Consider the following 27934-nt stretch of genomic DNA (forward strand, 5'->3'; position numbering starts at 1 on the left):
TGATTGTGTGATTGGGGGATCTGTGATGGGATGATTGTGTGATTGGGGGATCTGTGGTGGGGTGATTGTGTGATTGGGGGATCTGTGATGGGGTGATTGTGGGATTGGGGGATCTGTGATGGGGTGATTGTGTGATTGGGGGATCTGTGATGGGATGATTGTGTGATTGGGGGATCTGTGATGGGGTGATTGTGTGATTGGGGGATCTGTGATGGGATGATTGTGTGATTGGGGGATCTGTGATGGGGTGATTGTGTGATTGGGGGATCTGTGATGGGGTGATTGTGTGATTGGGGGATCTGTGATGGGGTGATTGTGTAATTGAGGGATCTGTGATGGGGTGATTGTGTGATTGGGGGATCTGTGATGGGGTGATTGTGTGATTGGGGGATCTGTGATGGGGTGATGTTGTGATTGGGGGATCTGTGATGGGGTGATGGTGGGATTGGGGGATCTGTGATGGGGTGATTGTGGGATTGGGGGATCTGTGATGGGGTGATGTTGTGATTGGGGGATCTGTGATGGGGTGATTGTGTGATTGGGGGATCTGTGATGGGGTGATGTTGTGATTGGGGGATCTGTAATGGGGTGATGTTGCGATTGGGGGATCTGTGATGGGGTGATTGTGGGATTGGGGGATCTGTGATGGGGTGATTGTGGGATTGGGGGATCTGTGATGGGGTGATGTTGTGATTGGGGGATCTGTGATGGGGTGATTGTGGTATCTGTGATGGGGTGATGTTGTGATTGGGGGATCTGTAATGGGGTGATGTTGCGATTGGGGTGTCTGTGATGGGGTGATTGTGTGATTGGGGGATCTGTGATGGGGTGATCTTGTGATTGGGGGATCTGTGATGGGGTGATGTTGTGATTGGGGGATCTGTGATGGGGTGATTGTGTGATTGGGGGATCTGTGATGGGGTGATGTTGTGATTGGGGGATCTGTGATGGGGTGATTGTGGGATCTGTGATGGGGTGATGTTGTGATTGGGGGATCTGTGATGGGGTGATTGTGTGATTGAGGGATCTGTGGTGGTTTGATTGTGTAATTGGGGGATCTGTGATGGGGTGATTGTGTAATTGGGGGATCTGTGATGGGGTGATTGTGTAATTGGGGGACCTGTGATGGGGTGATGTTGTGATTGGGGGATCTGTGATGGGGTGATTGTGTGATTGGGGGATCTGTGATGGGGTGATTGTGGGATTGGGGGATCTGTGATGGGGTGATTGTGTGATTGGGGGATCTGTGATGGGATGATTGTGTGATTGGGGGATCTGTGATGGGGTGATTGTGTGATTGGGGGATCTGTGATGGGGTGATTGTGTAATTGGGGGATCTGTGATGGGGTGATGTTGTGATTGGGGGATCTGTGATGGGGTGATTGTGTGATTGGGGGATCTGTGATGGGGTGATTGTGGGATTGGGGGATCTGTGATGGGGTGATTGTGTGATTGGGGGATCTGTGATGGGATGATTGTGTGATTGGGGGATCTGTGATGGGGTGATTGTGTGATTGGGGGATCTGTGATGGGGTGATTGTGGGATTGGGGGATCTGTGATGGGGTGATTGTGTGATTGGGGGATCTGTGATGGGGTGATTGTGTGATTGAGGGATCTGTGGTGGTTTGATTGTGTAATTGGGGGATCTGTGATGGGGTGATTGTGTAATTGGGGGATCTGTGATGGGGTGATTGTGTAATTGGGGGATCTGTGATGGGGTGATGTTGTGATTGGGGGATCTGTGATGGGGTGATTGTGTGATTGGGGGATCTGTGATGGGGTGATTGTGGGATTGGGGGATCTGTGATGGGGTGATTGTGTGATTGGGGGATCTGTGATGGGATGATTGTGTGATTGGGGGATCTGTGATGGGATGATTGTGTGATTGGGGGATCTGTGGTGGGGTGATTGTGTGATTGGGGGATCTGTGATGGGGTGATTGTGGGATTGGGGGATCTGTGATGGGGTGATTGTGTGATTGGGGGATCTGTGATGGGATGATTGTGTGATTGGGGGATCTGTGATGGGGTGATTGTGTGATTGGGGGATCTGTGATGGGATGATTGTGTGATTGGGGGATCTGTGATGGGGTGATTGTGTGATTGGGGGATCTGTGATGGGGTGATTGTGTGATTGGGGGATCTGTGATGGGGTGATTGTGTGATTGGGGGATCTGTGATGGGATGATTGTGTGATTGGGGAATCTGTGATGGGGTGATTGTGGGATTGAGGGAACTGTGATGGGGAGATGTTGTGATTGGGGTATCTGTGATGGGGTGATTGTGTGATTGGGGGATCTGTGATGGGATGATGTTGTGATTGGGGGATCTGTGATGGGGTGATTGTGGGATTGGGGGATCTGTGATGGGATGATTGTGTGATTGGGGAATCTGTGATGGGATGATTGTGGGATTGGGGGATCTGTGATGGGATGATTGTGTGATTGGGGGATCTGTGATGGGGTGATTGTGGGATTGGGGGATCTGTGATGGGGAGATGTTGTGATTGGGGGATCTGTGATGGGATGATTGTGGGATTGGGGAATCTGTGATGGGATGATTGTGGGATTGGGGGATCTGTGATGGGATGATTGTGTGATTGGGGAATCTGTGATGGGGTGATTGTGGGATTGGGGGATCTGTGATGGGGAGATGTTGTGATTGGGGGATCTGTGATGGGATGATTGTGTCATTGAGGGATCTGTGATGGGATGATTGTGTGATTGGGGGATCTGTGATGGGGTGATGTTGTGAATGGGGTATCTGTGATGGGGTGATTGTGTAATTGGGGGATCTCTGATGGGGTGATTGTGCGATTGGGGTTGTCTGTGATAGGGAGGTCTATGTGATTATGGGGCTCTTTGATGGTGGGACTGTGTGATTGGGGAGCTCTGTGATTGGGGGACTGTGTGATTGGGGGGACTGTGAAGGGAGATGTGGGCTCTCATGTATAGGGGGACTCTGGTGTGATGGGGACCTCTAATATGATAAGAACACTCTGTGATGGGGGATCTGTGGTGATGGGAAAGACTCTAAAGTGATGGGTGTACTCTCTCATTACTTTGATGTGTGTGGGGTGGGGGGACTTGTGTGTATAGGGGGAACTCTGATGTGACGGGGGCCTCTCATGTGACAAGAGGACCATGTGAAGGGGTGACACTGAGGTGATGGATCGACCCTGTTGTGAGGTTACTCTGATGTGATGGGGGGCTCTCATATATAGAAGGGACTTTAACACGTGATGGGGAACTTCTGATTTTAAAGTGGAGTTCCAGTCTGGGCAAAAAAATTAAACGTCAGTAGCTACAAATACTGCAGCTGCTAACTTTTAATATAAGGACACTTACCTGTCCAGGGATCCCGCAATGTCGGCACCCCAAGCCAATTTGTCCATCGGCTTCGGGTGCGGGTGTCGGCATTGCAAGTAAGGGAAACCGGCAGTGAAGCCTTCACAGGCTTCACCGTTGGTTTCCTACTGCGCATGCGCGAGTCGCGCTGTGCTTTCTGAATGGTCCCAGAAGGTAGCTGGGGGAAGGAGGAGGGGCTGGACATGACGTAGATCACTTTGCGGCGATCTTACCAGAAAGTGGGGTGGGTAACTGTCAAAACAAGGTACCAGCTCCCCCCAAAAAGTGCCAAATGTGGCAGTGGAGAGGATGAGGGTGCGAAAAAGTGGAAATTCCCCTTTTGGGTGGAGCTCCGCTTTAGAGAGGGACCTCTGACGTGATGGGGGAGGGGGTTGACATAATGGGAGGCTTCTAAGTTGAAGTTATTTTCATCAAGGAGGTTGTGTGCATCGTCAAGAGCTCAGATTTCCCATTGATTAGTACTTTTTATTTTTAGACTGCTGTGCCTTGGAATTTTGCATATTTTTAAAAGGGTTCTGTAACTTAAAAGGGTTTAAAAAATACTGTTTGCTAGGATAATGATTAAAAAAATAATTGCATTTCCAACCTCTACAATCAGGTGAAGAATGTGTGGACAGGTTTTCTCATTACTATACCCAAGCACCTTGTAAACCTAATAGCCACAGAGCATCACTGGTTTAATGACCCAATAGCAATGACTCCACATCTACGTATTTCCAGCCCTGTCCAACCCTTGTAGATGTATGTACTTGTCTGACCTCTTCCACCAACCATAGGTATGATATGGGTCTCCAGCAAATATCCCCATATATCCCCAGGAAGTACCTTCTGTCTTTTGTAGATGCTGGACAAAGGGGCCACTTCACAGTCCTTGTGTGCCCCAAACACCTTACACATGGAACAGGTAGGGACCTCACAGGTTAAGCAATAAATATTGATTTTCTCGTCCTCGTGTTCCTCACACATGAAGTGCTGCTCCGTCGTCTTTGTGTTCAGAGGCCTGGATAAAATTAAAACAAATATGAAGTAGAAAGACAATGATGCCAAACTGTTCTCTTACTCTTCGAAGGTTCTAAATTCTTCAAGCTCATGGTATAGCTGGTAGAACTTGGTCACATTCAGCAAGCTTTGTTCTGTAATGTTGAAGATGTTTTGTAGCTTCTCCAAGCCATTTATTGAGTTCCAATCATTAGAAATGATGAAGAGACTTGGAGAAGCTATGAAAGGTCTTCAACATTACAGAACACGTCCTGTTTCAGTATTGAGTTCCAATCATTAGAACTTGCATGGAGAAGCTACGAAAGGTCTTCAACATTACAGAACAAGTCCTGTTTCAGTATTGAGTTCCAATCATTAGAACTGATGAAGAGACTTGGAGAAGCTATGAAAGGTCTTCAACATTACAGAACACGTCCTGTTTCAGTATTGAGTTCCAATCATTAGAACTTGCTTGGAGAAGCTACGAAAGGTCTTCAACATTTCAGAACACGTCCTGTTTCAGTATTGAGTTCCAATCATTAGAACTTGCTTGGAGAAACTACGAAAGGTCTTCAACATTACAGAACACGTCCTGTTTCAGTATTGAGTTCCAATCATTAGAACTTGCTTGGAGAAACTACGAAAGGTCTTCAACATTACAGAACACGTCCTGTTTCAGTATTGAGTTCCAATAATTAGAACTTGCATGGAGAAGCTACGAAAGGTCTTCAACATTACAGAACACGTCCTGTTTCAGTATTGAGTTCCAATCATTAGAACTTGCTTGGAGAAGCTACGAAAGGTCTTCAACATTACAGAACACGTCCTGTTTCAGTATTGAGTTCCAATCATTAGAACTGATAAAGAGACTTGGAGAAGCTACGAAAGGTCTTCAACATTACAGAACAAGTCCTGTTTCAGTATTGAGTTCCAATCATTAGAACTGATGAAGAGACTTGGAGAAGCTATGAAAGGTCTTCAACATTACAGAACACGTCCTGTTTCAGTATTGAGTTCCAATCATTAGAACTTGCTTGGAGAAACTACGAAAGGTCTTCAACATTACAGAACACGTCCTGTTTCAGTATTGAGTTCCAATAATTAGAACTTGCATGGAGAAGCTACGAAAGGTCTTCAACATTACAGAACACGTCCTGTTTCAGTATTGAGTTCCAATCATTAGAACTTGCTTGGAGAAGCTACGAAAGGTCTTCAACATTACAGAACACGTCCTGTTTCAGTATTGAGTTCCAATCATTAGAACTTGCTTGGAGAAGCTACGAAAGGTCTTCAACATTACAGAACATGTCCTGTTTCAGTATTGAGTTCCAATTATTAGAACTTGCTTGGAGAAGCTACGAAAGGTCTTCAACATTACAGAACACGTCCTGTTTCAGTATTGAGTTCCAATCATTAGAACTTGCTTGGAGAAGCTACGCAAGGTCTTCAACATTACAGAACACGTCCTGTTTCAGTATTGAGTTCCAATCATTAGAACTGATAAAGAGACTTGGAGAAGCTACGAAAGGTCTTCAACATTACAGAACACGTCCTGTTTCAGTATTGAGTTCCAATCATTAGAACTTGCTTGGAGAAGCTACAAAACATCTTCAACATTACAGAACACGTCCAGCTGAATGTGACCAACTGCTACTAACCTTCCCCCTACTCCAATATGTATTATTGTATATAGAACACTGATCAGCTTTAGGTGTTGTTCAAGACCAAGATTTACCTGGATGGATCCCACAGTTTGGGCTACCAAGGGGATTAAGTATCTCAGCCACATCTGCAAAAATAACCCTAAAAACATTTGATACTTTGAAGCAGCAGATCTCTTTTCCTATTTCCCATCTTTTCAGATATTTACAGTTACACCATGTGTTTCAGGCTCAGTTTGGTTCATCCAGGTTGGCTCTTGCCTCATTTGGGCTAAAAACTTTCCTTAGGATTGATTCTCTTCTACCATTTACAAAGCCCTATTTCCTTCTATACATGATGGTTTCGATGGTCTTTTCACCAAATGGCGGGCAGAGGCTCTGGGGCTAGACAGTAAGGATTGGGAAGATACAGTGCCTTGCGAAAGTATTCGGCCCCTTGAACTTTCCGACCTTTTGCCACATTTCAGGCTTCAAACATAAAGATATAAAACTGTAATTTTTTGTGAAGAATCAACAACAAGTGGGACACAATCATGAAGTGGAACGAAATTTATTGGATATTTCAAACTTTTTTAACAAATAAAAAACTGAAAAATTGGGCGTGCAAACTTATTCAGCCCCTTTACATTCAGTGCAGCAAACTCTCTCCAGAAGTTCAGTGAGGATCTCTGAATGATCCAATGTTGACCTAAATGACTAATGATGATAAATAGAATCCACCTCTGTGTAATCAAGTCGCCGTATAAATGCACCTGCACTGTGATAGTCTCAGAGGTCCGTTTAAAGCGCAGAGAGCATCATGAAGAACAAGGAACACACCAGGCAGGTCCGAGATACTGTTGTGGAGAAGTTTAAAGCCGGATTTAGATACAAAAAGATTTCCCAAGCTTTAAACATCCCAAGGAGCACTGTGCAAGCGATAATATTGAAATGGAAGGAGTATCAGACCACTGCAAATCTACGAAGACCTGGCCGTCCCTCTAAACTTTCAGCTCATACAAGGAGAAGACTGATCAGAGATGCAGCCAAGAGGCCCATGATCACTCTGGATGAACTGCAGAGATCTACAGCTGAGGTGGGAGACTCTGTCCATAGGACAACAATCAGTCGTATACTGCGCAAATCTGGCCTTTATGGAAGAGTGGCAAGAAGAAAGCCATTTCTTAAAGATATCCATAAAAAGTGTCGTTTAAAGTTTGCCACAAGCCACCTGGGAGACACCAAACATGTGGAAGAAGGTGCTCTGGTCAGATGAAACCAAAAACAAACTTTTTGGCAACAATGCAAAACGTTATGTTTGGTGTAAAAGCAACACAGCTCATCACCCTGAACACACCATCCCCACTGTCAAACATGGTGGTGGCAGCATCATGGTTTGGGCCTTGCTTTTCTTCAGCAGGGACAGGGAAGATGGTAAAATTGATGGGAAGATGGATGGAGCCAAATACAGGACCATTCTGGAAGAAAACCTGATGGAGTCTGCAAAAGACCTGAGACTGGGATGAGGATTTGTCTTCCAACAAGATAATGATCCAAAACATAAAGCAAAATCTACAATGGAATGGTTCACAAATAAACATATCCAGGTGTTAGAATGGCCAAGTCAAAGTCCAGACCTGAATCCAATCGAGAATCTGTGGAAAGAACTGAAAACTGCTGTTCACAAACGCTCTCCATCCAACCTCACTGAGCTTGAGCTGTTTTGCAAGGAGGAATGGGCAAAAATTTCAGTCTCTCGATGTGCAAAACTGATAGAGACATACCCCAAGTGACTTACAGCTGTAATCACAGCAAAAGAAGGCGCTACAAAGTATTAACTTAAGGGGGCTGAATAAGTTTGTACGCCCAATTTTTCAGTTTTTTATTTATTAAAAAAGTTTGAAATATCCAATAAATTTTGTTCCACTTCATGATTGTGTCCCACTTGTTGTTGATTCTTCACAAAAAATTACAGTTTTATATCTTTATGTTTGAAGCCTGAAATGTGGCAAGAGGTCTAAAAATTCAAGGGGGCCGAATACTTTCGCAAGGCACTGTATTTGGGAGTATCTTATGCAACAGTTAGTGTCCACTAGAGTCAGACTGATACAATGTAAACTTTTGTACGGGATTTATTTTACCCCTCAGCGTTTGCATGGGATCTACCCTCTACCCCCTTGAGGTGCTTGAGATGCACGGCAGATCAGGGAGACTTCTATCATGTTTTTTTGGCCTTGCCCAGCAAAAAGTGCCTTTTGAGGTGAGGTGTCAAGATTTATATGTACATTGACAACCAGTCCCACTGAAAGTAGATATACAGTATGCATTCAGGGTTTAATCCACTCCTTGGTCCCCACTAGGTTACTCCGCACTTTTCTGGGTCTTCTTTTATTTTATGTGAGGAAAGCTGTTATTCTTAAATGGAAGGCCCCTCAAGCTCCCACCCTAGACTACAGGAAATCTCTGGTTAGTTCTGCCATCCAATTGTATAAAATCACATATGAATCTAGGGGCTGCTCCAAAAAATTCTCCAAAGTCTGGGATATTTGAATGAATTCCCCTTTCACTACTTCCTCCCAATAATTCAATCGAGTTGTATGCTCTGTGAATGCTACTACTGAGCCCTTCAATTGCAGATTTTTTTGGTTTTGTGCGTTCTGTTTATTCTGGTGGTCTGGGGCGATGTGGAGGGCTATGCCTTGAGGGATGTAATTGCATATGGGTATGATTGCCTAGGTATTTCTTTTTCCTTAAGGGCTAAGGTTTTTGAGTGCCTTGGTTGTTTTCTTATTGTGTTTTATTTGTACCTTGTTGTATTGAGCCAGGGTATGGCCAATTGGCTCTGTTTTGTACCTCTCTAAGTTTTAAATTGAATAAAAAGTTGCAAAAAAATAAAATTACCTGGATGACTCCTGCTTATAAATGTCGATGATATTTTCCACCAGCAGGTTCCGTTGTAGTCCGTAGACTCCATGTCGGTCAAGGACCACTTCGTGACGACAGGATGGACAGCGGAAACGTCCCCCTGATGACACTGTGCTAGAGCCCCGGGACTGCCACAATGGGTTGGAGGCCTAAAGATAAAGAAAATTTTACCGTATCGTAAAATATGAATCAGTGTGGGGCAAGGTGGACTCTGAAACTCCATGATTTGATATCCAAGAATGTTAAATGTATATGTGTATATGTATGATTAATGTTCTTATTGGTTTTTAAAAATTGAATATGGGTCACTGACGATGATTTTTACAGTTACCATTGTGCTTATGTTACCGCTCAACTGAACTGTCAAGGCATCAAATGGCTGGTGTCATAGCACCATGTCAACTGCAGATCAAACAGAGGCCAAGATAGCACCTTAGATGACTGTAAAGCAGGGGTCCTCAAACTACAGCTCGCGGGCCAGGTACGGGCCGCCAGGGTTATTTACCTGGCCTGCTCGTTTGGGCCCGCCCTACCATGCAAGCCTCCACAAGCCTTCTCCGCCGCTGTCAACAATGAACAGTGGGGAGCAGGAGGCAGCTTAGCTCAGGATGGAGGGCAGGAGGAGGAGCTGCCCAAAATACCTTTTGAAGTTAAACCACAGGGTGGTCCTAAGCAACCAATCAACAGCTTGCTAATATGGAAAGACACTCTGCTGGCTCCTGCTCCCGGCCTCTGTTCAGAACTGTGCCAACTTCTACTCTCAGCTATGAGGTAGGACACTGCTATGGGAGGGAAAGGGGGGCAGAGGTCACTGCTATAAGGGAAAGGGGGGCAGAGGACACCACTGTGTGTGTGTGGGGGGGGGGGGCGGGAGGTGATGTGAAGGGGACAGAAGACACTGTCATGGACAGGGCCACACCCATAGCAGTGTCCTCTACCACCCTTCACATTACCCCCCACCCCCCTGATCCCCTTATTCTGAGCCTAACACAATCCTGATACCTTCGTTCTACGCCTAACTCACTCCTGATCTCTGTGTTCTGAGCCTAACGCACTCCTGGTCCCTGCATTCTAAAGCCTAATGCACTCCTGATCCCTATTTTCTGAGCCTAACGCACTCCTGATCCCTGAGTTCTGAGCCTAACGTACTCCTGATCACTGCGTTCTGAGCCTAACACACTCCTGATCCCTGCATTCTGAGCCTAACGCACTCCTGATCCCTGCATTCTAAAGCCTAATGTACTCCTGATCCCTGCATTCTGAACCTAACACACTCCTGATCCCTGAGTTCTGAGCCTAACGTACTCCTGATCCCTGCATTCTGTGCCTAATGCACTGCTGATCCCTGCATTCTGAGCCTAACACACTCCTGATCCCTGCGTTCTGAGCCTAATGCACTTCTAATCCCTGCTTTATGAGCCTAACGCACTCCTGATCCCTGCGTTCTGAGCCTAACGCACCCCTGATCCCTGCGTTCTGAGCCTAACACACTCCTAATCCCTGCGTTCAGAGCCTAACGTACTCCTGATTCCTGAGTTCTGAGCCTAACGTACTCCTGATCCCTGCATTCTGTGCCTAATGCACTTCTAATCCCTGCGTTTTGAGCCTAATGCACTCCTGATCCCTGCTTTTGAGCCTAACGCACTCCTGATCACTGCGTTCTGAGCCTAACGTACTCCTGATCACTGCGTTCTGAGCCTAACGCACTCCTAATCCCTGCATTCTGAGCCTAACACACTCCTGATCCCTGCATTCTGAGCCTAACGCACTCCTGATCCCTGCATTCTAAAGCCTAATGTACTCCTGATCCCTGCATTCTGAACCTAACACACTCCTGATCCCTGAGTTCTGAGCCTAACGTACTCCTGATCCCTGCATTCTGTGCCTAATGCACTGCTGATCCCTGCATTCTGAGCCTAACACACTCCTGATCCCTGCGTTCTGAGCCTAATGCACTTCTAATCCCTGCTTTATGAGCCTAACGCACTCCTGATCCCTGCGTTCTGAGCCTAACGCACCCCTGATCCCTGCGTTCTGAGCCTAACACACTCCTAATCCCTGCGTTCAGAGCCTAACGTACTCCTGATTCCTGAGTTCTGAGCCTAACGTACTCCTGATCCCTGCATTCTGTGCCTAATGCACTTCTAATCTCTGCGTTTTGAGCCTAATGCACTCCTGATCCCTGCTTTTGAGTCTAACGCACTCCTGATTCCTGAGTTCTGAGTCTAACATACTCCTGATCCCTGCATTCTGTGCCTAATGCACTTCTAATCCCTGCGTTTTGAGCCTAATGCACTCCTGATCCCTGCTTTTGAGTCTAACGCACTCCTGATTCCTGAGTTCTGAGTCTAACATACTCCTGATCCCTGCATTCTGAGCCTAATGCACCGCTGATCCCTGCATGCTGAGCCTATCACACTCCTGATCCCTGCATTCTGAGCCTAACACACTCCCGATCCCTGCGTTCTGAGCCTAATGCACTTCTAATCCCTGCGTTCTGAGCCTAATGCACTTCTAATCCCTGCGTTCTGAGCCTAATGCACTGCTGATCCCTGCATTCTGAGCCTAATGCACTCCTGATCCCTGCATTCTGTGCCTAATGCACTTCTAATCCCTGCGTTTTGAGCCTAATGCACTCCTGATCCCTGCTTTTGAGTCTAACGCACTCCTGATTCCTGAGTTCTGAGTCTAACATACTCCTGATCCCTGCATTCTGAGCCTAATGCACCGCTGATCCCTGCATGCTGAGCCTATCACACTCCTGATCCCTGCATTCTGAGCCTAATGTACTCCTGATTCCTGAGTTCTGAGCCTAATGTACTCCTGATTCCTGAGTTCTGAGCCTAACGTACTCCTGATCCCTGCGTTCTGAGCCTAATGCACTGCTGATCCCTGCATTCTGAGCCTATTACACTCCTAATCCCTGCATTCTGAGCCTAACGCACTCCTGATCCCTGCGTTCTGAGCCTAACGCACTCCTAATCTCTGCATTCTTAGCCTAAAGCATTCCTGATCCCTGCCTTTTTAGCCTAAAACACGCCCGAACCCTGAATTCTGAGCGTAACGCACTCCTGCACCCTGTATTCTGAACCTAATGCACTCCTGACCCCTGCGTTCTGAGCCTAACATACTCCTAATCCCTGAATTCTTAGCCTAAAGCACTCCTGATCCCTGCATTTTTAGCCTAACACACTCCCGAACCCTGAATTCTGAGCGTAACGCACTCCTAATCCCTGCATTCTGTGTTTAACGCACTCCTGATCCCTGTGTTCTGAGCCTAACACACTCCTAATCCCTGCATTCTGTGCCTGAAGCACTCCTGATCCCTGCATTTTTAGCCTAACATACTCCCGAACCCTGAATTCTGAGAGTAAAGCACTCCTGAACCCTGCATTCTGAGCGTAACGCACTCCTGTACCCTGCATTCTGAGTGTAACGCACTCCCGAACCATGCATTCTGTGTGCAACACTCTCCTGAACCCTGCATTCTTAATGTAACGCACTCCTGATCCCTGCATTCTGAGTGCAACGCACTCCTGATCCCTGCATTCTGAGCCTAACGCACTCCTTATCCCTGGGTTCTGAGCCTAATGCACTCCTTATCCCTGCGTTCTGAGCCTAACGCATTCCTAATCCCTGCGTTCTGAACCTAAAGCCCTCCTGATCCCTGCGTTCTGAGCCTAACGCACTCCTGATCCATGTGTTCTGAGCCTAACTCACTCCTGATCCCTACGTTCTGAGCTTAATGCACTCCTGATCCCTACGTTCTGAGCCTAATGCTCTCCTTATACCTGCGTTCTGAGCCTAAAGCACTCCTGATCTATGTGTTCTGAGCCTAATGCACTCCTGATCCCTGCATTCTGAGCCTAACACACTCCTGATCCCTGCGTTCTGAGCCTAATGCACTCCTGATCCCTGCGTTCTGAGCCTAATGCACTCCTGATCCCTGCATTCAGAGCCTGACGCACTCCTGATCCCTGAGTTCTAAGCCTAACCCACTCCTGATCTCTGCGTTCAGAGCCTAACACACTCCTAATCCCTGCATTCTGAGCCTAAAGCACTCCTGATCCCTGTGTTTTTACCCTAACACACTCCTGAACCCTGAATTCTGAACATAGCACACTCCTGAACCCTGCATTCTGAGTGCAACTCGCTCCTGAATCCTGCATTCTGAACACAACGCACTACTGAACCCTGCATTCTGTATAATAAGATACTGTACGTGCAGTGTGCATAGGAATTAGTTCATATTTTTTTCAAACTATATCCTATATCTATTCCGGCCCCCAACAGTCTAAGGGGACAGTGGATTTGGAGGAGCCATTTCTTTTCTGGTGGAATTGGAACCTGGTAGAACCTAGTGGAAGTAGCCAAGACATTTTGCATTATGTCACCACCAGCAGGCATTGAGAGCAGTTGTTCCACAACAGACACAACAGAATAGAGTTGTGTCCTTCAAAAGACACTGCGTAATTAGCTGAAGACTACAGACCATGAATACCAACAAAGACACCCTGTATGATCTTCCATGTTTGCACTGTGGTTGGTCCCTTCCCATAGTCCTCAGATGCCTACGGTCACAAGACGCCATTATACGGCTAATGTTTTTTGCATTTTGAGTCTTTAACTCAAAATCTGTTGGTCTACCCTATAAAATAAGAGGGGTGTGGGCTTTCCAGAGCAGCAAAGGGGTGTCTTTACGGCCTTGTGGCTCGTGGTCCTGTACTTGCAGGTCTCTTGGCCTAGCCCTGTCCTGGTGCTCATGGTGGAGATGTCCCCTGTGGATATCCCCAAGTGATTGACACTGTAGGCACTGGGCAGAGCTTCTTTGAATCCGTTCAATCATGCTCAACTAAGTCACCAAAGTTTGGGAACAGGCAGACATGGAAGTGACCTAGATGGATGATCAGGGACATGGACATATAATATAATAGCAAAGTACAATGACCTATATGGGCTTAGTGACACTACCACTATGGAGGAGGCATTGCCAGGGTGCAAACGCCTTGTTCAGCCCTTTGCCAAACGGCATTGCACTGACCCAACAAATGCCACCCCCATAGGATCCCCTTAAAGTTAAGCTTGTCGAGAGACTGCCATGTTGTTGAATAAGCTGGTCACCTGCTTGTCATGCTCATCCACTGGCTGCAGTATCAGGCAACTAGCATTTTCAGAAAAATACTTCAAAACTGGCAGTCCCCATGTTTCTCTCTAAGGATAGCTCTGCCAAGCCATACGGCACTACCGATCACCATAGACATATTAAGAAGTCATCAACAGAAGAAATGATTTATCACATCAGAAATCCGGCCAATATCTAATCCACTGACACACGTCAACAACTCCACACCTTAGGTGGGCCGATACCGGCCAAGTCACGACTGCCTGGAACAACACAGCACTTCCCAGAGCACTCCTTCCTTCCGAACATCTCCTAAAGTATGCCTGCAGTCTCTGACCATCTCCTAAACTATATATGCATCCTCTGACCATCTCCTATAGTATGTCTGCATCCTTTGACCATCTCCTATAGTATGTCTGCAGTCTCTGACCATCTCCTATAGTGTGTCTGCAGTCTCTGACCATCTCCTATAGTGTGTCTGCAGTCTCTGACCATCTCCTATAGTGTGTCTGCAGTCTCTGAGCATCTCCTGTATCATGTCTGCAGTCTCTGACCATCTCCTAAAGTATGTCTGCAGTCTCTGACCATCTCCTATAAAATATCTGCATCCTCTGACCATCTCCTATAGTATGCCTGCAGTCTCTGACCATCTCCTATAGTATGTCTGCAGTCTCTGACCATCTCCTATAGTGTGTCTGCAGTCTCTGACCATCTCCTATAGTGTGTCTGCAGTCTCTGACCATCTCCTATAGTGTGTCTGCAGTCTCTGAGCATCTCCTGTATCATGTCTGCAGTCTCTGACCATCTCCTAAAGTATGTCTGCAGTCTCTGACCATCTCCTATAAAATATCTGCATCCTCTGACCATCTCCTATAGTATGCCTGCAGTCTCTGACCATCTCCTATAGTATGTCTGCAGTCTCTGACCATCTCCTATAGTATGTCTGCAGTCTCTGACCATCTCCTAAAGTATGTCTGCAGTCTCTGACCATCTCCTATAAAATATCTGCATCCTCTGACCATCTCCTATAGTATGCCTGCAGTCTCTGACCATCTCCTATAGTATGCCTGCAGTCTCTGACCATCTCCTAAAGTATGTCTGCAGTCTCTGACCATCTCCTAAAGTATGTCTGCAGTCTCTGACCATCTCCTATAGTATATCTGCATCCTCTGACCATCTCCTATAGTATGTCTGCATCCTTTGACCATCTCCTATAGTATGTCTGCATCCTTTGACCATCTCCTATAGTATGCCTGCAGTTTCTGAGCATCTCCTGTATCATGTCTGTAGTCTCTGACCATCTCCTGTATCATGTCCAGAGATGTATAGTAACGAAGTAGAACTACTTAAGTACTGTACTTAAGTACCGAAATGCGGTATCTGTACTTTCCTAGAGTAGAATTTTTTTCTCCTACTTCTACTTTTACTTCACTACATTTTTTCGATGATTTCGATACTTCTACTCAAGTATTTTTTTTTTTGTGCTGCATAGTTACTCGTTACTTTTAAAAAAATTACCACTGCCAGAACAGTAGATGGCAGGTTGCATAAAGCTCAAAAAAATGTGTATAATGTCATTTGTAAATCAGCGCATACGAAAATAAAGGCTGTGTATAATAAAAGCTGCTATACCAAATCTTTCCAATAAAAAGAAAATATGAAACAAACAAATAAATGGTGCTACAGCGCTTAAAGTGCATCAAGAAACTACTAACAAACACAGGTTAATCATTTGAATAAATCATTTGAAATAATAAAAACCAATATGATGTTCAAACTTTTGACTTCTTTCTTTAATAACTACATAACACAGTACTTGTACTTTTACTTTCAGTACTTGAGTAGAATTTTTTTTTCAAAACTACTGGTACTTTTTACTTTTAGTACTTAAGTAGCAAATTTTTTGAAAAAACTACTTGCAATACTTAAGTAAAAAAAATGTTGAATACTTTAGTACTTCTACTTAAGTAACTTTTTCTGCGAGCACTTCCACTTCTACTCAAGTCACTTTTTGATCGAGCACTTTTACTTTTACTCAAGTAGAAATTTCGAGTACTTTATACAAGTCTGATCATGTCTGCAGTCTCTGACCATCTACTGTACCATGTCTGCAGTCTCTGACCATCTCTTGTATCATGTCTGTAGTCTCTGACCATCTCCTGTATTATGCCTGCAGTCTCTGATCATCTCCTGTATCATGCCTACAGTCTCTGATCATCTCCTGTATCATGTCTGGAGTCTCTGGCCATCTCCTGTAATATATCTGCAGCCTCTGACCATCTTCTGTCTGCAGCCTCTGATCATCTCCTATAATATATCTCTGCTCTCTAATCATCTCCTGTATTCTGTCTGCATCATTATATTTAATATTATTATATTTTATTAAAATAAAAAATAAAAAAAAAAATTATATCATCTCATATATATATTTTTTATAATATAATTATATTTATTTTTATTATGTTTTCTTCTTCTTCTTCAAAAAAAGTAATAATTGCATCTATATTATTAATATATATACTGTATATAATCCAGTGGTTGCCGTTGCACACATATCAGAAAGAAAACGGGCCTAGGTGCTCTGCAATGCCTGTAGAACATATAGTCCAAAAGAGAAAGCGGCACTCACAGGTCTCGAGAGGTGAAGATTTTATTTTGATGAGTCCTGAGGAAGATAAGCTTGTGCCTCATCATCAACATGTCAAAATAACGCAGTGGACTATAATTTATATATATATATATATATATATATATATATATAACTAATTATTACATTTAATTTTATGAAATGTTATGACATTTTAAATCATACTAAAAATTATGATATTTTAGTTTTTCATATTTTCTTAAAAAAAAGAAAAGAAAAAGTAGTTATTATTTTCTATATAATTGATAATTTTTTTTAAAAATAGAATAATTATATTTAATGGTTTTATATATATATATATATATATATATATATATATATATATATATATATTTAGTAATTATTATATCCCACATAATATTTGTTTAATAATATAAATAATTCTATTTACTTTTTTAAATATTTTCTTTAAAAAAAATTTATATTTTTGGTAATATAATTATTATATTTACTGTTAATATGTTATATTTTTATATTTTTTAAAACAAGGGAATTATTATATCTAAAATAATTTATAATTCATGTTATAATATAATCATTTTATTTGTAAAATATTATATTTTCTTTTAACAAAAGTCATTTTTTATTTAATATAATAAATATTTAATTGATTTCTGTAATATAATTAGTTATTATATACAATTTTAATATTTTTTTTTTTTTTTATGGAATGATTCTAAGTATATTACATATAACGTTAGAAGTACACTGTGTTCACTGTCCTCTCCGTAAATTCTGGGTATACGATGTTGACGAGGAGTCAAGAGTTATTTTAGGAATTAATTACGGAATCGTCCAGGAACGGATGTGGATAAGTTGCAGCTCACCAGTTGTCAGTCCGGCTCCTCCGTCCCAGAACTTAATTGTTGTTTTTTTTTTTTTTTTGGCACTCTTAGGGTCGCCATATGCATTACCATCCGACTGCACAATCTTTATACAGCCAACAATAGATTTACCAAAACTACGAAGACCTACCTAGACCATCCAATGAGCCAGACCCCTGATAATAATCCTGGAAGAGGTTGTATGGTGTATGGTCCAGTCTTAGATGGAGAAGATTTAGGGTTATCATGACCCCTGATGATGACCCTAGAAGAGGTTGTATAGTGTATGCTCCAGCCTTAGATCGAGAATGATATTTAGGGTTATCATGACCCCTGATGATAACCCTAGAAGAGGTTGTATAGTGTATGGTCCAGCCTTAGATGGAGAAGGATATACAGGGATATCATGACCCCTGATGATAACCCTAGAAGAGGTTGTATAGTGTATGATCCAGCCTTAGATGGAGGAGATTTAGGGTTATCATGACCCATGATAATAACCCTAGAAGAGGTTGTATAGTGTATGCTCCAGCCTTAGATCGAGAATGATATTTAGGGTTATCATGACCCCTGATGATAACCCTAGAAGAGGTTGTATAGTGTATGGTCCAGTCTTAGATGGAGAAGATTTAGGGTTATCATGACCCCTGATGATGACCCTAGAAGAGGTTGTATAGTGTATGATCCACCCTTAGATGGAGAAGGAGATTTAGGATTATCATGACCTCTGATGATAACCCTAGAAGAGGTTGTATAGTGTATGATCTAGTCTTAGATGGAGAAGGAGATTTAGGGTTATCATGACCCCTGATGATGACCCTAGAAGAGGTTGTATAGTGTATGGTCCAGCCTTAGATGGAGAAGGAGATTTAGGGTTATCATGACCCCTGATGATAACCCTAGAAGAGGTTGTATAGTGTATGGTCTAGTCTTAGATGGAGAAGGAGATTTACGGTTATTATGACCCCTGATGATAACCCTAGAAGAGGTTGTATAGTGTATGGTCCAGCCTTAGATGGAGAAGGAGATTTAGGGTTATCATGACCCCTGATGATAACCCTAGAAGAGGCTGTATAGTGTATGGTCCAGCCTTAGATGGAGAAGGATATATAGGGATATCATGACCCCTGATGATGACCCTAGAAGAGGTTGTATAGTGTATGGTCCAGCCTTAGATGTAGAAGGAGATTTAGGATTATCATGACCCGGCCCCTGATGATGACCCTAGAAGAGGTTGTATAGTGTATGATCCACCCTTAGATGGAGAAGGAGATTTAGGGTTATCATCAGGGGCCTAGCTGATTGGATGGTCTAGGTAGGTCCTCATAGTTTTGGTAAATCTATGGTTGGCTGTATAAAGATTGTGCGGTCAGATTGTAATACGTATGGTGACCCTAAGAGCGCCGATGTGGGACTTTGCTATAGTCAGTGTTGTCACCCTGCTACAGGAAGTGGAAAAATGATGGATCAACAGGTAATAAAACCACGCTACATGGGAAGTTGCTGCATTGGTGGCACCTTGCGCCCTATACGCCATTTATCATTTTGCCCCCTGACCCCTTCTAGACACACTTCTAGGAGAGCATTGTGTACATAGGACCGGTACCTGGAAGATGTCGTTGGCACACTTGCGGCACAGGTTATGCTGGCAGGGCAGGATGACCACGGGTTTGGTGAACATCTCCAGGCAGATGGGACAGATCAGCTGCTTCTCCAGGTTGTCCATGGTCTGGGTGTCCCCCCCTAGGGACTTGAAGCCCACGGCGAAATTCATCCCCTCCGTAGGACAAGAGCGACAAAGCGAGAGCGACGGGCCGGTCTTGTGTGACTTCAGCGGTCTCTGAGCCTATGCCGGGCATACAGTCCCTTGCCTAACTATAGAGGGTCTTATCATCGGGGGAGGGGAGAGATGGCCTTAACCCCTTTCTTGCCAAGGGGGTAGTGTGGCCACCCAGTCGCCGCCCCTGGTGAGCCAGCCTGCTGCAGGGACAGTGTTAAAGGCGGACGTCGGAGAAGGGGGGGTCTAGAAAGGGGGGAATTCCTTGGGGGGGTATTTTTAGCTTTTGGATAAGATGGACCCCGATGGGAGGAGGAGGACGCAGCTGTCACACATGGCAGCAGGTGACACTGACTCACACAATGACTCGCAGAAATGACAAAGATGCAAATACACTTCCACGTACCGGCAGAGGAACACAAAACATCCACACCTTGCATGCGCTGAGCGCAAGGGCACTTAAAGAGGGACTCCGCAGCATGAAAAATACCTACCCCTCTTTACACCAGGGCGTGGGGGCTCTGGGGAGGAGCACTGAGGCAAAGTGCTTGGATGTTTTCAGGAAGCTATCTACAGCTCCCACCAGCCATAATCTGCCTGAATTGCATAGAGAAGCACAGGGACCCAGTGATCACGTTACTGGGTGTAAAATAGGCTGGAAAGCACTACAGTGGTTGCGAACTGGTGGGTTCCCTATGGTGTCTAATGGGGGGTAGTGCAAATGGCCATCAGTTGGGCGAGGTTGGGGCTACCCCATGGCATCTGCTGGGAGACCATCATTAGCGTGCGGAGGAGGCTACTACATGACTTTCCTATGGTGTCTGACGGAGGGGTAGTGTGTCTGGTCATCAGTCAAATAGGAAAGGGGCTACCAGATGGCTTCCCTATGGTGTCAAAAGAAAGGGGCAGTGCGACTGGCCATCCGTCAGGGGAGCCTGGGGCTATCAGGTGGCTTCGCTATAGTGTCCAATGAAAGAGATAGTGAGATTGGCCATCAGTTAGATGAGGTTGGGGCTACCCAGTGAGTTCCCAATGGTGTCCAATGGAGGGGTAGTGCTATTGACCATCAGTTGGGTAAGGTTGGGGTTACCAGGTGGCTTCCCTATGGTGTTTGATAGAGGGTTTGGGTCATCAGTTAGGTAGAAAGGGGGCTACCAGAGGCAGGGGCGTAACTACAGGGGTTGCAGGGGTTGCAATCGCTACCGGGCCCCATGCTCCAGGGGGCCCGGTAGCAAAATAGTGGGTGAACCTCTAGGATCTCAAAGGTCACACTTGCGACCGGGCCCTGGCATTTCACCACTGTGGGGAGGCCCCAAGATTGCAGGAAGGGGGCCCACTGCAGAACTTGTGAAAGGATCCTGATGCGGGACCATAATAAAAGGCCATGCAATGAGAGTAAAGAGCCTCAGGATTAGTGGGAAGAGCCCCGGGCTTGAAGGGAAGGGCCCCGGCCAGGGGTCTGGGGGGCCCTTCATGGTTTCTTGCATCGGGGCCTTGAAGGTTCTAGTTACGCCTCTGACCAGAGGGCTTCCTTATGGTGTCTGATAAAGGTGTTGTGTGACTGGCCATCAGTTAGGTAGGGAGGGGGCTTCCTTACGGTGTCTGATAAAGGGGTTGTGTGACTGGCCATCAGTTGGTAGAAAAGGGGCTACCAGGTGGCATCCCCATGGCGTCTGATGGGATAGGTAGTGTGATTGACCATCATTTGAGTGCATAGGGGGTCACTACATGACTTATCCATGGTATCTGATGGAGGGGTAGTGTGACTGGCCATCAGTCAAATAGGAAAGGGACTACCCATGGAATCTATTGGAGGGGTAGTACAAATGACCATCAGTCATATAGGAATAGGGCTACCAGATGGCTTCCCTATGGTGTCCAATGAAAGGGCGCAGTGCAACTAGCCATCAGTTAGGTGAGGTTGGGGCTACCTAGTGGCTTCCCCATGGAGTCTAATAGAGGGGCAGTGCAAATGACCATCAGTCATATAGGAATAGGCCTACCAAGTGGCTTCCCTATGGTGTCCAATGAAAGGGGCAGTGCGAATCGCCATCAGTTAGGTGAAGTTGCGGTTACCAAGTGGCTTTCCTATGGTGTCCAATGAGAAGGGCAGTGCGACTGACCATCAGTTAGGTGAGGTTGGGGCTAATAGGTGGGTTCCCAATGGTGTCTAATGGAGAGGCAGTGCGACTGGCCATCAGTTCGGTGGGGTTGGGGCTACCAAGTGACTTCCCAATGGTGTCCAATGAGCGAGGCAGTGTGATTGGCCATCAGTTTGGGGGGGGGGGGGGGTTGGGGCTACCTGGTGGCTTGCCAATGGTGTCCAATGAGAGAGGCAATGCGACTGGCAATAAGTTAGGTGAGGTTGGGGCTACCAAGTGGCTTCCCAATGGTGTCCAATGAGAGAGGCAGTGTGATTTGCCATCAGTTAGGTGGGGTTAGGGCTACCCGGTGGGTTCCCAATGGTGTCCAATGAGAGAGGCAGTGTAACTGGCCGTCAGTTAGGCGGGGTTGGAGCTACCAAGTGGGTTCCCATAGGTGTCCAATGAGAGAGGCAGTGTGATTGGCCATCAGTTTGGGGGAGTTGGGGGCTACCCAGTGATTTCCCAATGGTGTCCAATGAGAGAGGCAATGCGACTGGCAATAAGTTAGGTGGGGTTGGGGCTACCAAGTGGCTTCCCAATGGTATCCAATGAGAGAGGCAGTGTGATTGTCCATCAGTTAGTTGGGGTTGGGGCTACCCGGTGGGTTCCCAATGGTGTCCAGTGAGAGAGGCAGTGTGATTGGCCATCAGTTTGGGGGGGTTGGGGCTACCCGGTGGGTTGCCAATGGAGTCCAATGAGAGAGACAGTGTGATTGGCCATCAGTTTGGGGGGGTCCGGGATACCCAGTGGGTTCCCAATGGTGTCCAATGAGAGAGGCAGTGTAACTGGCCGTCAGTTAGGTGGGGTTGGGGCTACCAAGTGGGTTCCCATAGGTGTCCAATGAGAGAGGCAGTGTGATTGGCCATCAGTTCGGGGGGGTTGGGGCTACCAAGTGGCTTCCCAATGGTGTCCAATATGAGAGGCAGTGTGATTGGCGAAAAAAAAAAAGAAAGCAACAGTAAAAATCTGACAGACCCGGCTACTAGAGGCTTTGGCTGGAGAGGAGGGACTGTTTTGTAGTCCTGTCCTAGGGGTGACAACACCGCTCCTCAATATAGTACAGGAAGTGAGCATTGTTATGCTAGCACAGGACTACTGAACACCTCCTTCCTAAGTTATGGAGGAGGAGGAGGACCCTAGTCCTGTCCTACGGTGACAACACTGTTTCTCTGTATAGTACAGTGAGTGTTGTCACTAGTGCTGGACTAGAGGGACCCTCCCCCTCTCTATGTTATGGAGAAGAGGAGACACCTAGTCCTGTCCTAGGGTGACCATGCTGCTCCTCCATAACAGTGGACTACAGAACCCCTCCCTCCTATGTTATGGAAAATATGAGTACCCTAGTTTGGTCCTAGAGTGACAAAGCTGCCCCTCCGTAATACTGAACTACAGAACCCCCTCCCTCCAATGTAATGAAAATGATGAGCACCCTAGTCCTGGCCTAGGGTGACAAAGTTGCTCCTCCATAACACTGGACTACAGAACCCCTCCCTCCTATGTTATGGGAAAGATGAGCACCCTAGTCTTGTCCTAGGGTGACAACACTGCTCCTCTATAGACACAGTATGGTAAGCACTGGACTACAGAACACTAGGTTACTAGTCCTAGGGTGACAATGCTGCTCCTCCATAACCCTGGACTACAGAACCCCTCCCTTCTATGTTATGCAAATAATGAGCACCCTAGTCCTGTATTAGGGTGACAACACTGCTCCTCCATAAACACAGTAGGGGAAGTGATTTCACCCTAGCATTGTACTACAGAACCCCTCCCTGTATGTTATTTGTCTTGTTACTCCTGTTTAATAGAGGCAAAGACAATACCTGCTGATCCCATCAGAAGTCATGAGAGCTGGAAACTACCTGTGTGATGAAGACTGGGGGGAGGGGGGTGTTATGTAGTCCTTTAGTAGGTTGACAATGATGCTCCACTATATATTTATTCCAAGTACTTCTATAGCGCCACCAATTTACATGTAAGGAGCAGCAAGTCCTTTGTAGTGTGGGAGGAAACCAGCGTACCCGGAGGAAACCCACACAGGGAGAACATGCAAGCTGCAGGCAGGTAGTGCAGTGGGTGGGATTTGAACCAGCACCCCGTCCCTAGTGCTGCCAGGCAGAAGTGTAAGCCACTGTCCTGCCCCATAGGTACACCACCATGAGTGTCCTGCCATTAGACTACAAAATCCCCCTATATTATGGAGAATAGGAGGACCTGAGAGCTGTCCCACAATGACAAAACTGCTCCTCCATAGACACAGTACAGGGCTGTAATCCCAGCACTGGACTACAGAACCCATCCCGCCTATGTTAACAAGAAGAGGCAGTCCTTTGGCTTGGACTAGGGTGACAACACTGGTGCTCCATAGATACAGTGGGAGGATTGAGGGGGGGGGGGGGGGGGAGACCCTAGTTTTGTCCTTAGGGTGACACCACTGCTTCTTAACAGACACAAAAAGGGTGAGTGAGAGTTTTTACCCTAGCACAAGACTATAGAACCCCTCCTCCCTATGTTATGAAAAGGTGGAGAACTCTAGTCGTGTCCTAGGGTGACAACATTGCTCCTCCATGGACACAGTGCAGTGGGTGTTGTCACCCTAGGACAGGAAGTGTGTTTATAAATGCCAAGCTTATAACAGCCCCACCTAGTGGTCAGACCACCAGCATTACCTTACCCTATGCCATGGAGAAGAGGAGATCCTCATGCGATGGAGAAGAGAAGAGGAGGTCCCCATGCGATGGAGAAGAGGAGGTCCCCATGCGATGGAGAAGAGGAGGTCCCCATGCGATGGAGAAGAGGGGGTCCCCATAGCTCCATAGATACAGGAGGAGGAGTGAGGGTTGTCACCTAAGTACTAGACTACAGAACCTTTACATCATATGTTCCTGCTCCTTCAGACACAAAAAAGGGAGTGAGAGTCATCATCCTAGCACTGGACTACAGAATCTCTCCCTCCTATATAATGGAGAGGAGGAGAACTCTAGTGCTGTCCTAGGGTGACAACATTTCTCCTCCATAGACACAGTGCAGTGGGTGTTGTCACCTTGGGACAGGAAGTGTGTTTTGAATGTGGACCTACAAAGTGGTCAGACCACCAGGACAACCCTGGAGAAAAGGAGGACTCGAGTCCGTTTCTAGGGTGACAATGGTGCTCCTCCATAACGCTGGACTACAGAACCCCTCCCTCCTATGTTATGGAAAAGAGGAGCACCCTAGTCTTGTCCTAGGGTAGGGGTATTGAATTAAAATTCAACGAGGTCCGGTCGCTAAGACTTTCTTTGGGCTGAGGTCCGAATCTCAAGTCTGTGCCCATCACAGTACTCCTTTACATCGGGTGTCCCCATCACAGTGCCACCTTACATCAGGTGTCCCCATCACAGTGCCACCTTACATCAGGTGTCCCCATCACAGTGCCACCTTACATCAGGCATTCTCATCAGAGTGCCCCCTTACATCAAGTGTCCCCATCACAGTGCTCCTTTACATCAGGTGTCCCTATGACAGTGCCACCTTACATCAGGCATTCCCGTCACAGTGCCCCCTTACATCAGTTGTCCCCATCAGTGTGCCCCCTTAACATAAGGGTCACGCTGATGGGCAAATTTTATGCTAAGGGTCACGCTGATGGGCATATTTATGCTATGAGACACACTGATGGCCATACTTTATGTTAAGGGACACTCTGATGGGCATATTTATGCTATGGGGCACACTGATGGGCATATTGTATGTTAAGGGGCACAATTTAACATAAAATATGCCCATCAGTGTGTCCCACAGCATAAACATGCCCATCAGAGTGTCCCTTAACTAAGTATGCCAATCAGTGTGTCCCATAGCATAAATGTGCCCATCAGCATTGCCCCTTAGAATAAAATTTGCCCATCAGCATGACCCTTAACATAAAATAAGGGGCACATTTTATGTTCGAGGCACGCTGATGGGCACATTTTATGTTAGGGGCACGCTGATGGGCACATTTTATGTTAGGGGGCACTCTGATGGGCACATTTCATGTTAGGGGGCACTCTGATGGGCACATTTTATGTTAGGGGCACTCTGAGGGGCACATTTTATGTTAGGGGCACTCTGATGGGCAAATGTTAATGTTAGGGGGCACGCTAATGGGCACATTTAATGTTAAGGGGCACACTGATGGGCAAAACAAAATGTGTCCATCAGAATGCCCCTAACATAAAATGTGTCCATCAGTGTGCCCCTTATTTAATGTTAAGGGTCACGCTGATGGGCAATTATTTTGCTAAGGGGCACTGTGATGGGCACAACAAAATGTACCCATCAGTGTGCCCCTTAACAAAATATGCCCATCAGTGTGCACTTTTTAAAATATTCTCCTCAGCAATCCCCTTTAAAATTTGCCCCACATACCTTTGGGGCAGGAGTCAGGAGGCTGCAGGGGGCAGAAAATGCGAGATATAGCTCAATGTGTGAGAGCTAGGAGCAGAAGAGGGGGCTGGGCGCACACACGGGACGTCACTGGTTGCTGGGACACCTGCGGTCCCAGCAAACCAATGACTGCTCCTAGGTAGCGGCCTGATGGAAGCATCAAGCGGCCCGTTCTCGGACCGCAGGCCACCATTTAATGACGGTTGTCCTAGGGTGACAATGCTGCTCCTCCATTAACACTAGACTACAGAACCCCTCCCATGTTATGGAAAAGAGGAGCACCCTAATCTTGTCCTAGGGTGACAATGCTGCTCCTCCATAACACTGGACTATAGAACCCCCTCCTAGGTTATGGAAATAATGATCACATTAGCCTTGTCCTAGAGTGACAACACTGCTCTTCCACTTGTACAGTATGAGTGAGGGTTGTCACCATAGCATTGGACTACAGAGCACTTCCTCTCTAGGTTTCGGAGAAGAGGAGGATCCTAGTTCTGTCCAAGGGTGACAACACTGCTCCTCCATAGACACAGTACAGTGAGTGTTGTTATCCTAGTGCTGGACTACAGAACCCCCCCCCCCCATCTTATGGAGAAGTAGAGGACCTTAGTCCAGTCCTTGGGGGGCAACGCTGCTCCTCCATAGACACAGTGCAGAGAGTGTTGTCACCCTAGGAAAAGAAGTGTGTTGTGAATGAAGACCACCAGCACCACCCTTACCCCCATGTACTGTGTTCCTATTTTAGGGTGACACTGCTGCCTCTCCGTATAGTACAGTGAGCATTGTCACCATAGTGCTGGACTACAGTTCCCCTCCCATGTCATGGAGAAGTGGAGGACCTTAGTCCTGTCCTAGGGTGAAAATGCTGCTCCTCCATAGCACTGGACTACAGAACCCCTCCCTCCTAGGTTATGAATAAGATGAGCACCCTAGTCCTGTCCTAGGGTGACAATGCTGCTCATTCATAGCACTGGACTACAGAAACCTTTCCTCATATCTTATGGACAAGTGGTGGACCTTAGTCTTGTCCTAGGGTGACAACACTGCTCCTCCATAGACACAGTATGGTGAGTGTTGTCACCCTAGCACTGGACTACAGAATCCCTCTGTCCTAGGTTATGAATAAGATGAGCACCCAAGTCCTGCCCTAGGGTGACAATGCTGCTCATTCATAGCACTGGACTACAGAAACCCTTCCTCATATCTTATGGACAAGTGGTGGACCTTAGTCTTGTCCTAGGGTGACAACACTGCTCCTCCATAGACACAGTATGGTGAGTGTTGTCACCCTAGCACTGGACTACAGAACCCCTCTGTCCTAAGTTATGAATAAGATGAGCACCCTAGTCCTGTCCTAGGGTGACAATACTGCTCATTCATAGCACTGGACTACAGAACCCCTCCCTCCTAGGTTATTGAGAAGAAGATGACCATAGTCCTGTCCTAGGGCGTCAACACTGTTCCTCCATAGACACAGTACGGTGAGTGTTGTTACTCTAGAACTAAGCTACAGAACCCCTCCCTCCTATGTTATTGAGAAGAGGACCATAGTCCTGCCTTAGGGCGACAACGCTGCTCCTCCATAGACACAGTACGGTGAGTGTTGGTACTCTAACCTAGGAGGGAGGGGTTCTGTAGCTCAGTTATATTGAGAAGAAGACGACCATAGTCCTGCCTTAGGGTGACAACACTGCTCCTCCATAGACACAGTACGGTGAGTGTTGTTACTCTAGAACTGAGCTACAGAACCCCTCCCTCCAATGTTACTTAGAAAAGGACCCTAGTCCTGCCTTATGGTGACAACACTGCTCCTCCATAGACACAGTACGGTGAGTGTTACCCTAGAACTGATCTACAGAACCCCTCCCTCCTATGTTATTGGGAAGAGCACCCTAGTCCTGCCTTAGGGTGACAACGCTGCTCCTCCATAGATACGGTGCAGTGGGTGTTGTCACCCTAGGACAGGAAGTGTGTAGTGAATGCCCCACCTAGTGGTCAGCCCACCAGCACCGCCCATCCGTTCCCTCTCGCGGTCTGTATGAAGACAAGGAGCCGAGCTTTGTGTGGGTGATTTTATTAAAGCTCCAGGACACTCAGAGGTA

At 46.3% G+C, this 27934-nt stretch overlaps 1 protein-coding gene across 1 annotated transcript in view; it reads right to left on the reverse strand.

Annotated features, from left to right (window-relative positions):
- The window catches only part of TRIM54 (tripartite motif containing 54), a 48097-nt gene extending 28600 nt beyond the window's left edge, over nt 1-19497 (reverse strand). The window contains exons 1-3 of the mRNA XM_082251768.1: nt 19111-19497; nt 8888-9060; nt 4194-4368 (exon numbers count right to left, since the gene is read on the reverse strand). Coding sequence (XP_082107894.1) covers nt 4194-4368; nt 8888-9060; nt 19111-19278 — 516 coding nt within the window. The 5' untranslated portion in view covers nt 19279-19497. The remainder of the gene's footprint in view (nt 1-4193; nt 4369-8887; nt 9061-19110) is intronic.
- Between the last annotated feature and the right edge of the window lie 8437 nt (nt 19498-27934).

This window comes from Pelophylax lessonae (genome assembly GCF_965119305.1).
Source record: "Pelophylax lessonae genome assembly, chromosome: 3".
In the NCBI taxonomy this organism is placed as follows: domain Eukaryota; kingdom Metazoa; phylum Chordata; class Amphibia; order Anura; family Ranidae; genus Pelophylax; species Pelophylax lessonae.